At 31.7% G+C, this 15,830-nt stretch overlaps 1 protein-coding gene across 1 annotated transcript in view; it reads right to left on the bottom strand.

Moving 5' to 3' along the window:
• The window catches only part of LOC105173990 (BEL1-like homeodomain protein 1), a 4,929-nt gene extending 2,505 nt beyond the window's left edge, over window positions 1-2,424 (bottom strand). Inside the window, exons 1-4 of the mRNA XM_020697620.1 lie at window positions 2,134-2,424; window positions 1,432-1,479; window positions 932-1,081; window positions 11-812 (exon numbers count right to left, since the gene is read on the bottom strand). Of these exons, the coding sequence (XP_020553279.1) occupies window positions 11-756 (746 nt within the window). The 5' untranslated portion in view covers window positions 757-812; window positions 932-1,081; window positions 1,432-1,479; window positions 2,134-2,424. The remainder of the gene's footprint in view (window positions 1-10; window positions 813-931; window positions 1,082-1,431; window positions 1,480-2,133) is intronic.

The following is a 15,830-nucleotide window of genomic DNA, read 5'->3' as shown; positions in this document are numbered from 1 at the left end:
GGCGGCGGCGGCGGCCGCCGCCGCCAAGGAGGAATCTCCGGTATTCTTGGGCTGTCCATTAGCCCCCTTGGATGATTCTGTCGCACTCTTAGCTCCTTTTCCAACATTAACGACTTCATCAAGAAGCTCCTGCGCCGCCTTCAGATACTTAGAACTCAGCAGCACACTTTGCACTCCATTCACACCATTGGACACCCCTGAAGCCGATGAGGGCGATCCCCCAGACACCCTAACATCTTCGCCCCCGCGAGGGGGGGACACAGCCGTCACCAGTGGCTGGGACGGGACCTCTCTTTCTGGCCTAAACGAGCCGTATCCAGGAGGTTGTTGCGAGGAAAGGCTCAACGAGAGTCCCTGCTGAGCGCGTGTGACATCACGCGCCGCTCCAAGGTCGATGGGCAGATTGTAGAGATTGTATTGGACTCTTGGAAGGAAACCGTGGAGGGCCGAAACATCTTGCTGCTGGGGATCCTGTGGCGGGGCGGCGGGGGCGGGGGGGGGGGCGGGTGCGGAGGTGGTGCCTTGAAGGGGGAAGCCGACGAAATGTTGGGTCTGAGTGGGCGGCGCGTGGGGGATGTTATGGCCGTTGTTTCCGGAGGAGTTGGAATTGAGGAATACGAAGTTGCTGCTGGGTGGCGGTTGTTGCTGTTGGGTGTCAGAATATCCAACGTAGGCGGGATTCATGAGAATCAGCGTCTGTAAGCCATCACCGCCACCACCTTGGATTTCTGAATTCCCATGAAAGTACGTCGCCATCGATCTTGGAAAATATACCACCTAATTTATTTTGTTATCCCTGTTAACTATCAGACCTGAGAAAAGAGACTACGTTAGCTTTCATTTCACATCCAATCCAACTCACTTTTCACACACACAGACATAAATATATCTACTAATAGGGAGCATATAAAAAGAATATGAGTGTTTGTACCTGTTGATGAAATATTAATAAGAAAGAAGGTGGTGAGGAGGAGGAGGGTGTTCAATCATATGAATGGCAGTGAGAGAAGTGTTGAAGATAATTGTTGGTACTGATTGACTGCAGAGAAAGTGTAATAGCCTAATTCTGATGGGGTGAGCCCTGAAAGAAAGTTTCAAAGTATAATGAAATAAATTAATAATAATTATTGCCCTGGAAAAACCCTTGTACCAAAAAGTCCAACATACAGTACAATCAACTCAACTCCCTTCATTCTACCCACAAAAAGAAAATAAAAACATAAAAAATATCTGTCTTCACAAATTAATTACAGCACACACACACACACACACACATATATAATCTTGAACTAGAACAAGTAGTATTCTCTTCTACCATCAAAAGGTAAAGAGAAAGAGCGATATCAGCAGTTGGATTTATGCTAAGGAAAGAGAGAGAGAGTGGAGGAGAAAGGGATTGGTTAATAGGTTAATTATATTATTGATATATACCTCGTGTGATGGAAATCTGAGTGTGCACGTGTTGCATATCATCGCCATCTGCAAATTAATGACAGGAGATAAGAATTTGTAGTTAATTGTGTGTGTGTAAGAGTGATATAGATGGAGAAGATGAGAGAAAACAATAAGAAAGAAGGAATGAGAGAGAGAGCGAGAGAGATAACAAAACACAGAGACATAACTCCGTACCCACCGGGCTATTTTGAGTTATATCTATAAAGCTAGCTAGCTAGTTAGCTAGTAGCTACAGACAGATATAGAGTCTATAGCTCTATGTATGTGTATCTCTGTGCGTGTAAGTATCAGTAGTGTAATTTCTTCACTCCAATTGTGTTTGTATGTCATCACACTCAAAAATCCATAGCTCTCTGATAACTCTCCCTCTCTTGATAAGGAAATAAACAGTGTAGAGAGAGAGATGGTGTTAAAAAGGCTTGGAAAAAGATGCCCATCTTTATTCACTCATTTATCCACACACAATTTATCACTCTTTTTCTTTCTCAAAAGAAAAAGAGAAAAAAAAAAAAAAAGAAGAAAGAAAGAAACGGGTTCTTCAAGAAAAGTATGTAGATGCAAGAACTGGTCGATGATGATGATGAATGATCTCATGTGTACATGTCCTTGGATCATGATACTGAGATGTACGAACTTGTTCTAATCTTTTCTTGTGTGTCTGTCTTTTGAGTGAATTACCTGCGAATTGATCAAACAAGGGAAGTTCAGTGATTTGACCCTCCTTTCCAAATCATTTGATGCAGGCAGTCCTGCGCCATCACCTCTACAAAGAACTTAAACTTTTTCAGAGTGGAGAAAAAGATGTGTGTGTATGTGTGTGCGTGTTTGTGTGTTCGTTAGATGTATGAAAGTGCCATTATCAAAGTTGTGTCAGAAGATGGACACATACAAACAGATGAAAAACGAGGAAACGTCCCCTTCCCACTAAAGATTATTAGGGTATGTATAAAAAATAAAATCGAGAGTGCATAGTGAATGCAAAATAAATAAAGGAAGAAAGATAGGAGAAGATTACGACGATGATGATTTATGCTATAGTTAGATAGCTATTTTTTTTCTTTTTCCTTTTTTTTTTTTATGAATATCTTTTTTAAGTGGGAGGGGTGGGGATGGGGTGGGGGGTGGAGGGGTCCTCTTGTTCATTATTGATTTCTCTTTTGTCTTCTTTTTTTTTTCTTTTAAATTTAAATTATATTTTGATGATCAATCTTGGTATATTGTGTGGTGGAAGGCAGAGTTTGAAGATAAAGCAATTTAAATGCCAAGGAACGCGGGACCAACTACCATTACACCTACTTAATGCCCCAAACCCTATTTTATTGTTTTCTCCATCTTTTTTATACATAAATATTTTGTTCAACCAACAAAAATTATTTTTATTCATATATTCCCAAAAAAATATTAGCTATAAACAAGCTGGCATGGAATTTTAGATTTCTTAATAAAATACTACGACGAAACCTAACTTGGATATAAAAATATGTGAAAATAAATATATAGGTACGCGCGCATCAAGTTTGTATGATGACGTACAAAATTAACAAGCGTTAATTAATAGATGATTTTTATACAAGTCAAGTCATTTTTTTTTCTTGCTGATAATCATGTTAACAACGTACATAGAACAATAATTAGGTGTCTGATTTCAGAATTTGGAGTGCTTAATTAATCTAATTTTATTTTTAATCAAAATTAATTAATTAAAAAGCATGTTGGTGGATAGGATCATAGGACCCCATCTGCATGTTCATTGGTCAATGACTTTTAGAACCGAGGGGAAGTCATGTGGTCCTAGGATGGAAAGCCATTAATAACGCATGAAAAATTTGAAAAATTTTGCCTTTCTTATTTTGTTCAAACATATTAAATACACATATATCATTGGCTAAAGAAATTATTTAATTCTCATGCCTCAATTAGGGAAAATTGTATTTTTGGTTCATATATTTAGAGTCTTTTGTAATTTAATCTCATTTATTATGATTTTATCATATTGAGTCCAGTAACTTGAATTAAATTTAGTCCTCATGCGCGTTTTTCGTCCAATATTTAACGGCGAAATCATGTGCCTTCATAATGGTCTGCTAACGACTTTGTTAATTATTTGATGGAAAAGACACGTGATGATTAAAATTGAGAAAAATTTCATATAATGAGATGCAATATGAGAAAACTAAAACTAACAGAACTAAATTGAAAAAGACTCTAACATAAGGGACAAAAATGCAATTTCCCCCTCTCTGTAATATTATATCTAGCTACATATTCTTTATTTTATCTTTACTCATATATATATATATATAATATGATCAAGCAATATATATATAAATCATTAATTAATTTAGAAGAATTAATTAAAATTAGTTGATGGATGAATAATTAAGTAAGAGAATTAATGATGGAGTTGGAGGGGTGGCGTGATCAACTGTCATTCTCCGATCATATCAATATCATCAAGAATTGTTTTTATTTACTAAGAAACCCACTGATCCTGATCATCACTTCATCCTAAGATTCTCCCTTAAAGGTCTACAGTGTCTATCTCATTTCTTGTTTCTTTTTCCCATCAGCTGCTGCAGGTGGGCTACATGTATGGTATGGTATGGATAGAATCAAATGTATATATATATATATATATATGTATATGTATGTAATCACAAAAACATCAACGTACCTCATCTACCCATTATGCAACCAAACATCCACAATATATATGTTTTACTACATACTTTTCCAAACATGAATACCTATATATGTTTTGCACCACTCTGTTGCTTTTGTACCCCCTCAGTACTACCACATAACTACTATTAATTCCAACATTCTTAAATTCACCTATCTGGGAAAAACATTTACTATTTTTATTTTTTACATAACCATTTATTTCAATTTTTCGTCACAGTTCTTTATTAAATTATGTTTCAAATCAAAGATGAACGCAATATAAAACACTAAATTAAATTAAAAAAAAAAATAGAAACAGCCATTGTAAAGTACGTAATGAATGACATAGACAATCCGGAATAATTTTATCTATATGGTCAATAAGGCTACTTGGCTGGTAAAGTTGAGGCCCCATAACCAAAATGTTATGAATTTGAGTTTCATGAATGTACATAGGTGCATGTCTTATAGTATATATAGTTTGTTATTTCGTTGTCTCGTTTGAATATATTTGTTAATTTGATGAATTATTGATGTATTGAAGTAATTTTTGAATTTGAATGTATTGAATGATGTAATGCATCGTATGCTATAAAAAAAATATTATATAATCCAGCAGTTATATACCATTTGCGCCTTTGAACATACCAAACCAATTTCCAGGGGTTCTGCGGCATTGTTTTCCGCATGTTGTGTGCATGAGAAACAGGCCCTAATTCATTATATATAACTGAAATAAACGTCAATGGTCTGAAGAAAGTATGCAATAGAGATGACATATAGAAAAGGCTAATGAAATTAATTAATTAATAAGTTGATTAACCAAAAGGACTAATTAATATATTAATCAGTGTGATCCCGAGTACTGTGGACTAATAATAGCTGTGGTCATGTATTAGTGATAATGATGATAAAAACTGTGTTAATTAGAGCATAATCTGTGGTGCTAAAAATAGAAGTGACCTGTGTGACATTGATGTCTTGCAACCTTTGAAACTGCAAACTGAAATTGATGATAAAATTTCGAATAAAATAGTTTGGGGAAATCAGAAAAAGATGTGAGTAGTAATGTAGGTATGATTGTGGATAGATGTAACCCACTGACAACTTAATCAATATTAACAACTCTAAGGATCACATCTCTCTATTGGGGTAATTCTTTTTTATTTTTTTATTTCTTTTGTGTTGGGTACAAGACCGTACAATATTATATGTGTCCCTTTAGTGCCCATTCTATGATTATTTTTCAAGAAATGTAGTAAATACCACACATCACATCTTACAAATGCGTGCACGTGCACTACAATGGCAATAAAAGTGTACAATTAGAAATATACACATCCCTTTGTGTCAGAACCTTTCAACTAGGAATGCAAATCAAACAGGGGGTCAAAATCAGTGAGAAAAAAAAATTATATATTTTGACATATAGATGAATTTTTATTTGAAAGATAATTTACAATAATAGAAGAGAATTTGAAGTTTACTAATTTTTTTAAATAAAAAAGAATTCATTATTAATTAAAATTTTGAAATTCATGATTTTAAATTCATCAATTCAGTTACTATGAATATGCTGATAATGTATTTAATTATTTGAAAACAATTAATTAAGACGGGTTACGAATAGGGAGTAGAATTAAAATGAGGGTGGGCATAGGGAGAATGCGTAATTTTAATACGATTTCTGTGATCGAGATAATAAAAAAATATTTATTTATAATTTTCTATATATGTTGAATTTTTTTATTATAAATGATGGTGTCGGTCCGAAACACAATTAATTTCTAATCGATAATGTTTTGTTTTTTTCACACTCTTTTACGTTTAATATATGCACTGTATAATTTTCTACATAGATATGTACAAAAAGATGTGGTGAATGACGTAATTAGTTTTTAATCTGAGTATTTATCTTATTTTATATAAATTTATTGTGATTTTTTTCGTAATTCTTAATCATATTGATATATTAAGCAAATTAATTATAAATTATCCAGTTGTTCAATTTATTAAAATATTAATGTAATTATATAATCATCGCTTATATTAAAAAAAGAAAAATTACTTAGTCAAAGACCCCATTCCTGATTGCAGAAAAACAGATCCATCTTCACAGAAAATGACTGGAAGTCCTCAGAAATTGAGTCCTAAATCAAAATTTTCAACATAATATATATTATATTCAAACGTGGAATCTGAAAAAATTATGCTTATACTATACTATAGTCACGGGGAAATAATTGTTCGGACCCACTTCTTGATTAATTCACTCGAGTCGGTGAACAATTTCTTTGAATTTGTGAGAGGATCTAACCGTTACAATTAATATTCAGTCAATTAATTAATTAATTAAAATGACTTAATCTATAGTCTTCATGAATTTCAAGTTCTACATTTCTTTAATTTTTCAATATGGCCGGATGGAGTTGGTGTAATGAGAAAGTGATCGGGACAGAGCTAAAATTAAACAAAATACAGATTACATTAATTTAATGTGACTAATATTTAAGGATGTTTAAATTAAGACATGCATGCTATCTGTTTTGGTGATCAACTAGCTAGCTAGGTCATCAGCTCAACGGATTATTATTATTATTATTATATATATATTGTTGAATGTAAAATTAATTTGAATAAATGTGCATGCTAGGCCCATTAATTAATTAGATTTTGGTAATACATGTCCCAGTTGTGGATGAAGATATATATTTTAATTGACAATTGTGTCATAATACAATTATTAGTAATTAAAATTGTGCCTTAAGCTGTTACTAAATGTAATTAGTGGCGCATTTTTAGTAGGTGACGACATAAATATAGCATCGTTATATTTCTTGTAACTATATTGGTCATCATACATGTGTTACTAACTGTTCATAGTGACCATTTTGTACGTACCTAACGTAAATATATTGTTACGATTAAAATTATAGAAAATTCTATAATTTAATACATATAATTATTTATAATCTCTATTTTGGTGGTATTTCTGTCTTTACACTGATCTTAATATCTAATGAGCAAATAAATCGAGATTTTTTTATAAATTAGATCAGACTAAATTATTGGTCAAATAGCGGCTATTTAATTAGACCTAATCAGATAATTTGGTGAAATTATGACGCAAATGTGGCCTACAGGCAATATATATGGAATGAGTGCATCTCTCGCCTTCTGGCATGGCCTACTCTCACGGGAGATCTACCCACTCCCCAAAAGCCAAAAGGCGCAAATATCATACATACACACTGTCTCAGTTTGAACTAATTCCTCGTGGAACTCTTACTCGCCATCTACATTTTTCGATTTTTCCTAATATAAATCAATATTATTAATTTTATCTGGCATAAGTATTATATATTCGATATTTTCTCATTAGATATGTATAAGAAACATCCAATTTAAGCTCATTAGATCTGTATAAGAAATATCCAATTTATACTGACGGTTTACTTATATATATATATTTAAAATCAATCATCATGATGCAATAGCTGCTATTCACCTCTGCCGAGTAAAGGAAAGAATTATTCAATTATACTAGAATCTATTGAAATATATATATATATATATATATATATATATATATGATATGGGGTCTCATGAACGTTACACCAAGACCTCACCACAGAGTATTCATGATTTTTATCAAGACAAGCTTTAGATACATTTTATTAATTCAATGTCTTTGCAACCCGACCTAGATGCATGTATCATTGGTATCATTTCGGTGTTTGTGGTTTATGTATAATCGCTCTCTATACATGTAATAGGTATAATCTATGATGTATGGATACAAACGCGATACGACACGGACACGATACAACACGGACACAGTGACACGAAAAGTATAAAACAAATTAGGACACGACACGGCTATATATAATATATATGTTTACTATATATATTCTCAATTTTTCATAAAATTAAAATATGCAATATGAAAAACATTAAGATAAAATATAAAATAAACATGGCTTACATCTATATTAATCGAATGTGTCTTAAAAAACGTACACAATCAGTTAATTTTGAAAAAAAAATGCAATGAATTTTTTTAATAATTTAAATTAGTTAAATTATCGTGAACAACTCTCAAAATACTAGTAATTTCATCATAATATTTTTAGTTTAAGAGGAGTGAATTAATTCTTTTTCTTTTTTATTAAGCCTAAAACTCATTTTTTCTTGAAAACAACCCAAAATTTTTTAAAATTATGAAAAGAAAATTTGAAACTTGTCTTGCCCTTTTTTTTCTTTTTTTTTTAATTTTAAGCGTGTCTGTGTCTGACACTGCATTGGGTATTTTTTGAAATATTCGTGCATTATAGGGTATAAGTTGTTGATACCTTAATATTTTTACGACCCACTTTATTACCTCCCTTGCAACCTATTTGTAGTGCCATAATCAGAGACTCTCAATATGATTGCAACTGTGATATTTTTTATAAACTTGTAATTGAGAAAATGAAGATATATTTTACTATTTAAAAATAACAAATCACATAATTCCACTTAAACAGACTTTATTTTGAATTCTGAGCACAAATAATATACATATATATATATATATATATTACACCGCCATGAATAAAAAGATGTGAGAAAAGTGGTATATAGTGTAGGGTGAGTTAATATTAGAATTAAAGTATGAATAAAAAAATAAAATAGAATTATGAAGAAGTAGGGAGAGGATATTTTGGCAAAGGGAGAAATGATGGAGTACCCATTGTAGAGGTAAAGAATTTGCTTTGGTAAATGGGTCCATGTCTTTATTAGCCACAACAAAGGATGGTCCTTTTCTCTGTTGTGCGATTCTTTCTTTTCCCACAAACTCATCCAAATACGTAACACTAATTATCATCATTGGGTTTTTAGCTAAAAGAATATCAAACCCCATTACTTGCAATCAAATTCCACGACTTATGTCCTCCACCTTCCTTTCCACGCGCTTCCCTCCTTAATATCCAAACACGCTTTCTACCACTCTTTTTCATTTTTCACTATATACCACAACCCCTTTTCTTTTTCTTTTTCCTTTTTTTTTTTTGGGTGGGTTTAGGGGTAGAAATACGCTGGAAAAAGGGTTTAAACATGCCATGTTTATTAAAATTTGGTTGAAACTCATCCACTTGCAACTAGAAAACTCTTTGTCATTTATAAATTAGGTATAGAACTACGCCTATAAGTTAGATATGAATATATTAAGTTAAAAATTAAAAAAAGTATGTTCAGGTTTTTAATATGGCATATATTAGAAAGGTCTGATTCCAGCTCATCTACTAGCATCTAGAAACCTCTATTTTGGCCCATAAATTAGAACCATAAATACTTCTATGTTAAGTTTATAAAAAATATTAACTATGTTCTTTAATTTGTCATGTAAGATGCACCGAAATTCATAATTATTGATTTATTTTACAGTGCAGTAAATAATATTTATATTGCCATATAATATTCGTTAAAATCCAATGATATTAAATAGACGGGCAGCATTAAAATCAAAGGATTGGCCAAGAACTAGGCACATTTACCTATGAATTGCGAATACATGAGTGAATCCGGCAAACATGACAAGAAGAGGAGCAGATAGCCACGGAGGCTAACATTGTTTCCAAGTAAACGTATTAGCACTTCATGAGTTGCTATTAGCTAAAACAGCACCAGCTAGTAGCTATTCTCCCCCTAAAATCGATGTCCAACTCAAATAGTATGAGAAAATATCACTTGTCTTTTTAACCTATCATGAGAAATCGTGATTTTGACACTTCATAGTCGTGAGTACAATCCACCTTTTTCACGAGTTAATCATTTTCTTACATTATTAATTAATCACGAAATTAATAAGTAGTTACTGCAGGCATATATATTAATGATGTGTATGAAGTTGAAGTAGCAACGCATGTGGGCTGCCTATTTCCGGCGTACGAGGTATAGACAAGCAGTAGTCGTCGGGGTATAGACAGGCAGTAGAAGTAGAACATGCATGATCATGATGCTGATTCAACGTGAGACTTGCCCAAAAGCGTTTTTTGTAGGATTCCTTGCATTTAATAATACTAGCGACAGCTCTATGCGGTTCCCACGCATGTAAAAATTTTAAAATATTAATTAAATCAAACACAAAAATCTTATAATTTTACACAAATCCAATCAGTGCTCGCGCTTCCTGTATGCATAATTTCTTTGATATATTTGTTTTCTTCTAATAGAACTACAATAGTTTTACGATGTTCTAAAATAACAAAATAATTCTAAAAAAAAAAAGAAAGTCAAATGCATTTATTTATAATATCTTAATAATCTTTTAATTGAAATATGTTTGTGATTGTATTTTAATATTAATTCTTGCGCTAATTGATCTATACGATATATTAAAATTCATGTGTAAGTTGATTTAAAAATCATGTAATTGTTTTTTACAGTTTTATTTTAACTTGGTAAAAAATTTCAAAATATAGATTAAATGAATTAAACTCTTATCAACTTACAGTGTTTTCAAGTAAAAATAGAAATCTTCGTAAAAGAAATTAAATTAAATATAAAAATGATTAGTTTGGGATAAAATATAAGAAAAGAAATAGAAATGAAAAATGGAAGTAGTAAAATTGGAACGACGTCGTGATGGCGATGATGTTTGCAAAAATCAAGTGATGCGGGCGCGGGTGGGTTAAAAAAAGCCAGAGAGCAGGGCGCACTAATTGCTTGGGGTTAGGCGCACCACGGAGCCCCACTCCCCTACAACACGTGCCAACTTGATGCCTTTTTCTTTTTCCAATTTTCTCCCTCTGTTTGTCATCTAGTGGGACGGAGGGGCCCCGCAGATAACATGGGCCCATCGCAACTGTACACGCGTCAACCATACATCCCCCTACTCCCAGAAGATTCGCCGGCCTGGGTTGTAGGGGCCCACTTGTCCAATCAGTCTTTCTTGGATTTTTTGGAGAGCCGTGTAGTGTGGGTGCAATTCCACGAATAATGGGGGGCCCACGTGGGGCCCAGACCCAAAGAAAAAAACGAAAATGGTGAAAAGTCAAGAAAGTAGCCAATGGGAGGGCAGACGTGTGGCCATCAGCAACTGCTTTTCTATTTATTATTGGCGACCCCCCGGTCGCTGTCGGCAGGACACGTGTCAGAAATCCACTGCTCCCGTTTCTGACGCTGTTTAACGGAGCGTGAGGGGCCTCCTTCTCCTTCCCTACGTCGTCTCCACGTCAGTGAGCTCCGTCATTTTCTGATTATTGACGCATCTGCTCCCCCAACTCTTACCATTTTCTTGTTTTAATCCCCACCGTATAAATTACTGTCCATCTACTTCCTTGGCGCACTTTATCAATTATTTTTAGGGTTAATTATAGATAAATTTCATCTAAAAATATAAAATTATATTTTTTAAAATAAAAATTAAAATTAATCTTACATACTCTTCAAAACTTCTCCTTCTACATCCGATCCCCGGCCTTCTATTAGGGTTTTGATAAAATATGTCGACGTTAACAAAAAAGTTATATTTAATTTTATCCCTTATTTAATATTTATATATTTTTTTTTGTCCAAATCTTAAAATGGGATTAATTATAAATAATTAATTTTCGAAGATAATGTAAGTATAATATTTTTTGAACTTCTTCAAAAAAAGTATAATTTTATATTTTAAAGAGGGTCTAAATGTAATTAAACTTTATTTTTAAAATATTGTTCACAATGTTAGAAATTAGAGAATTGTGCACTTTAGCTTGGTACTACAATAATTAAGTAATACATTTAGGAAGGAAGTCGTATTATTCTCTAGCTGAAATATCGAAATATAAGGATTTACTAATTTACAACATAATTTACATTGATTAAAACATAAAAATATATTTGTCATTATTGAATAAATGATGAATTCAGTACTTTCATCACGCATTTGTTTAATTACTACAAGAAATTGGTGAGAAGTAATAAACCCCTATCATGCACAATTGATCTTAATTACACCTATATACGTACAAAGACAGAAAATTCTATTAACGAACCACTAGAATTTTGTAAAGGGTAGCTAGCTAGGACAACTATTTTGATAGCTAGCTAGCTAGCTAGAATCATTGATTTCTAATAATTAGTATCTTAAGTTGGTTGTTCCTAATTAATTAATCTTTCTAGGTTATGTTCACGTCTCTTTATATAAGTAGAAAACCCAATGGAAATTGCATATATATATAGATGAGATTAATTAATCCACTTAATTATAATATTAATTCGAATATATAGTTACAGTACGATTACAAATTAATTAATGTTAATAATTGAGAGAGATTTATGAATGATGAAAGATAGGGTTCATCTTCCTTTTACCACAGTACTTTCTTTTGATGCATGCATGATGAGGAGAAATAGTGCTTTATCCTGTTCATCCTTTACTTTTTAACAGAGCTGTCGAAACTGCTTCTATCGCTTGTATTTAATCATAAATCCAAGTAATTAATGTAAAATATTGAACTTGTTCGATTAAATAGGAAAATATAATATGAAGCTGAAATTTAGAGGTTAAAATTTAACCTTTTTATCATATATCAATGTCTAACTTATTGTCGTCAATTTTCGATATTTTATTATTTTCATGGATTTTTAGTTTTTCTTTAATTAATATTCATTATCATTTTTTTAGAAGCACAAGCTTTCGCTAGCAGGCAGTTATACCATATTACTGATCGTAGATACGGTGATAATACATTGTATCTTCTTAATAAATTGTATTAGTTGTTGGAAAGAGCTTTTGTTTTATAATTTGTCCAGAGTGAGTTAGAGTCATACGATACTGTTGGATTGTTGTACCCATAAGGCAACAAGTAAAGACTGATATTGCTGGACTATAATGGGCTTGAATCTCTTTAAAAAGTGCGCGCTATCCGCACCTCAACCTGATGATTTTTTTATATTTTTTCTTTAATTGTAATTATTATTCCTACAATATACCTTGATTCCGAGAAACAAGAATTATATATACATATGGTAATATACAACATACGAATTTCTGCTCTGCGTGCTATTCATGATTTTTTGAAAATGTCTCCATTATGTATTGTTCTTCAAATAAATTAGAATCCGTTGGAACGAAAAGATTTCAAAAACACAATAATCAGAACTGAGAATGAATTACTGTACTAGAGATGGAGTTCCTTAGTCGTTTCACCTATTGCTTTTCCAACTTGGGATGGGAAAATGTATTTCCATGGACCCTACGAATGGCTCACAATTTCAAGTGTGTACGCTTTTCAAACCCAAAAAGCTAATGCATTCATCCAAAAATGTTGAAAAATCCCTCCAAGTGAAACCAATCATTGCAAATCGTAATTTATTGCTAATTATATCTTCTGATCACCACTGTTAATTTCATGATTTCTACTAAGAAAATTAGGGTTTTTCTCTATATATTTCGAAAATTTTATTTTTAATAAACATTATCTATTATTTCCATAATATATATATATATATATATTCATCAATAAAAAAATATAATATATTTGTGTTGTGCATGAGGGGTTGGAGTACGTAGGACCACCTGGAAATAATGATGAGTTGAGACAAGTGAGGGATCATTAAAGAAACCTGCCGGCATTCGCAATTAATGTAATGTTTTTAAGTTGTTGAAATGTGTTGGTTATAACAGGCCCTCATCTTTTAATGCACGCTAATTAATCACAAATTATTACTAATTACCTTTTATTTAATTTACTATTATATATATATATATATCTATGTAATTCGGGCAAGTCATATGTAATTGATGGAATGTAAAGCAGTATATTCATCACTTCTGACAACCATTATGTGTCTTTCACCATCACTTCCCTTTATAACTTACCCTATTTTTCAAAACTCTAATTTCTGTTTTATACTTTTAATGCTCCAGTCAATGAAAAGAATCTTACAATTACTACTCTCACATTAAAACCCAAAAAAAAAAGAAAAAGAATTATCCATCGTCTCACAAATTGTAAAAATTCAAAAATTCAATAGAATTCAACATCAAATTAATAACCTTCTATACATTCCTACACTACTTGTTAAAATATTAGTATTGAATGTTTGCCGTTTCTAACAGTTTAAATTTTTAAATAAAATGATCGTTTAACATAGTATCAGAGCCTGACCGAATAAGATGATCGTTTCCTTCACTACATGACATTCATCTTATAAAAATATAATTAAAGGAAAAAAACGTAAAACTTTCTGACCTGAAATGAGATAATTGTGGTCTTAGTTAAATAATTTTCTTGAGCTTCAAACACTGCCTAACTGAAATACATAAAGATGAAAGTGATTACGGTCCAAGAAAGTTATTGACATGTCCTGCTGGGGTACTTTGCACCAAGACCTAAAACTTAAAGAATGTCCTTTTGTTTCTGTTGTATCATTAAGAATGCAAGAAAAATGTGTGTTGTAAATTAATTACTGGGGTCCTGAATTGGGTTTTGGACACACCCAAAATTTCCTTGACAGAGATAGAAACTGTTGTGTTCTAACTTTTGTTTGTGCAATACTGTTCACTCATGATGTAGATCTCATTATTATTATTCATAGTTAAGGAAAAAAACATAAAACAATAAAAGGACCAAAGTCTCTATTAATAATTTGAGGACGACCATGTGTGTGTGTGTGTGCAGTTTTAGATGTCTATTTGTTAAAATTTCTGGTTTGGTGGTGTGGTTTTGCAACTAGACGTGGCACTGTGTTACTCGATTTTCATGCAAGACCAAAGTTGAGAAGAAAACAAATGTTATAAAAGTGGCTGCTTGTGTGGTTAGATATTGAAAATCTTGAGATATTAAAATAGTATTATTTTTTATGGTATAAACGTGGCCTATCTACGTCCAGACAACGCCAAAACTTTGTATGTTAGGTATGCCAACAGACCTCCTCATATTATCTTTTTGACCCATATCTTAATTACTACCCTGTGGAGCACTTTTTCTTCTTCTTTATATATATATATATGAATAATTGAGTATGATTCACTTATCCTGTTTCTAGATATATACAAGAAATTTTTAGGAGATTTAACAGTTGGAATTAATTCTACATTGTAAATTATTAAAATTTAAAAATTATGATAAATTAATAATATTTATCATGATCAGATAAAATTATATAAGAACATAGATTGTGATAAAGTCATGATTAATATTTTAGACTCATTTGCAAAAACAATAATCAATAATTATTATGTGGTCGTAGTTAGTTATTAATCACTATAATTTTTTTTACTGTGATAATTAATCATGATAAAAAGTTATATTTCTTTTACTGAATATATAATATTTGATTCTTGAATTTGAATTAGTTATACGTATTATAGTACTCCTGCTTAACTATATAATATACACTATACTTAACAATTCAAAAAAAAAAAATTCAACCAAATTAATACATATAAAATGGAAAGATAGTCCTTCAAAATATATTATAGATTAAAAAGAAAAAGAAAAACTAGGTAGTAATAGGTATCAACCAATTGTAATACTTTTGAGATGCAAAATGAGTTAATAGGTTGATGTTTCTTCAAGTTATTTTATTATGCACTTTTAAGTTTAAGGGAAGAAATATATATATAATAATAAAAATAATAATAATAATAATAATAATTTGGAATTGGAATGATGGCAAATTGGCATCTATTAAAGAAGACTGCACTATCAATTCTACCTCAAAAAGAATTGAATTGT

The sequence above is a fragment of the Sesamum indicum genome, linkage group LG11, assembly GCF_000512975.1.
Source record: "Sesamum indicum cultivar Zhongzhi No. 13 linkage group LG11, S_indicum_v1.0, whole genome shotgun sequence".
Taxonomy (NCBI): Eukaryota; Viridiplantae; Streptophyta; class Magnoliopsida; order Lamiales; family Pedaliaceae; genus Sesamum; species Sesamum indicum.
This window is presented reverse-complemented; position numbering and strand designations above follow the sequence as displayed.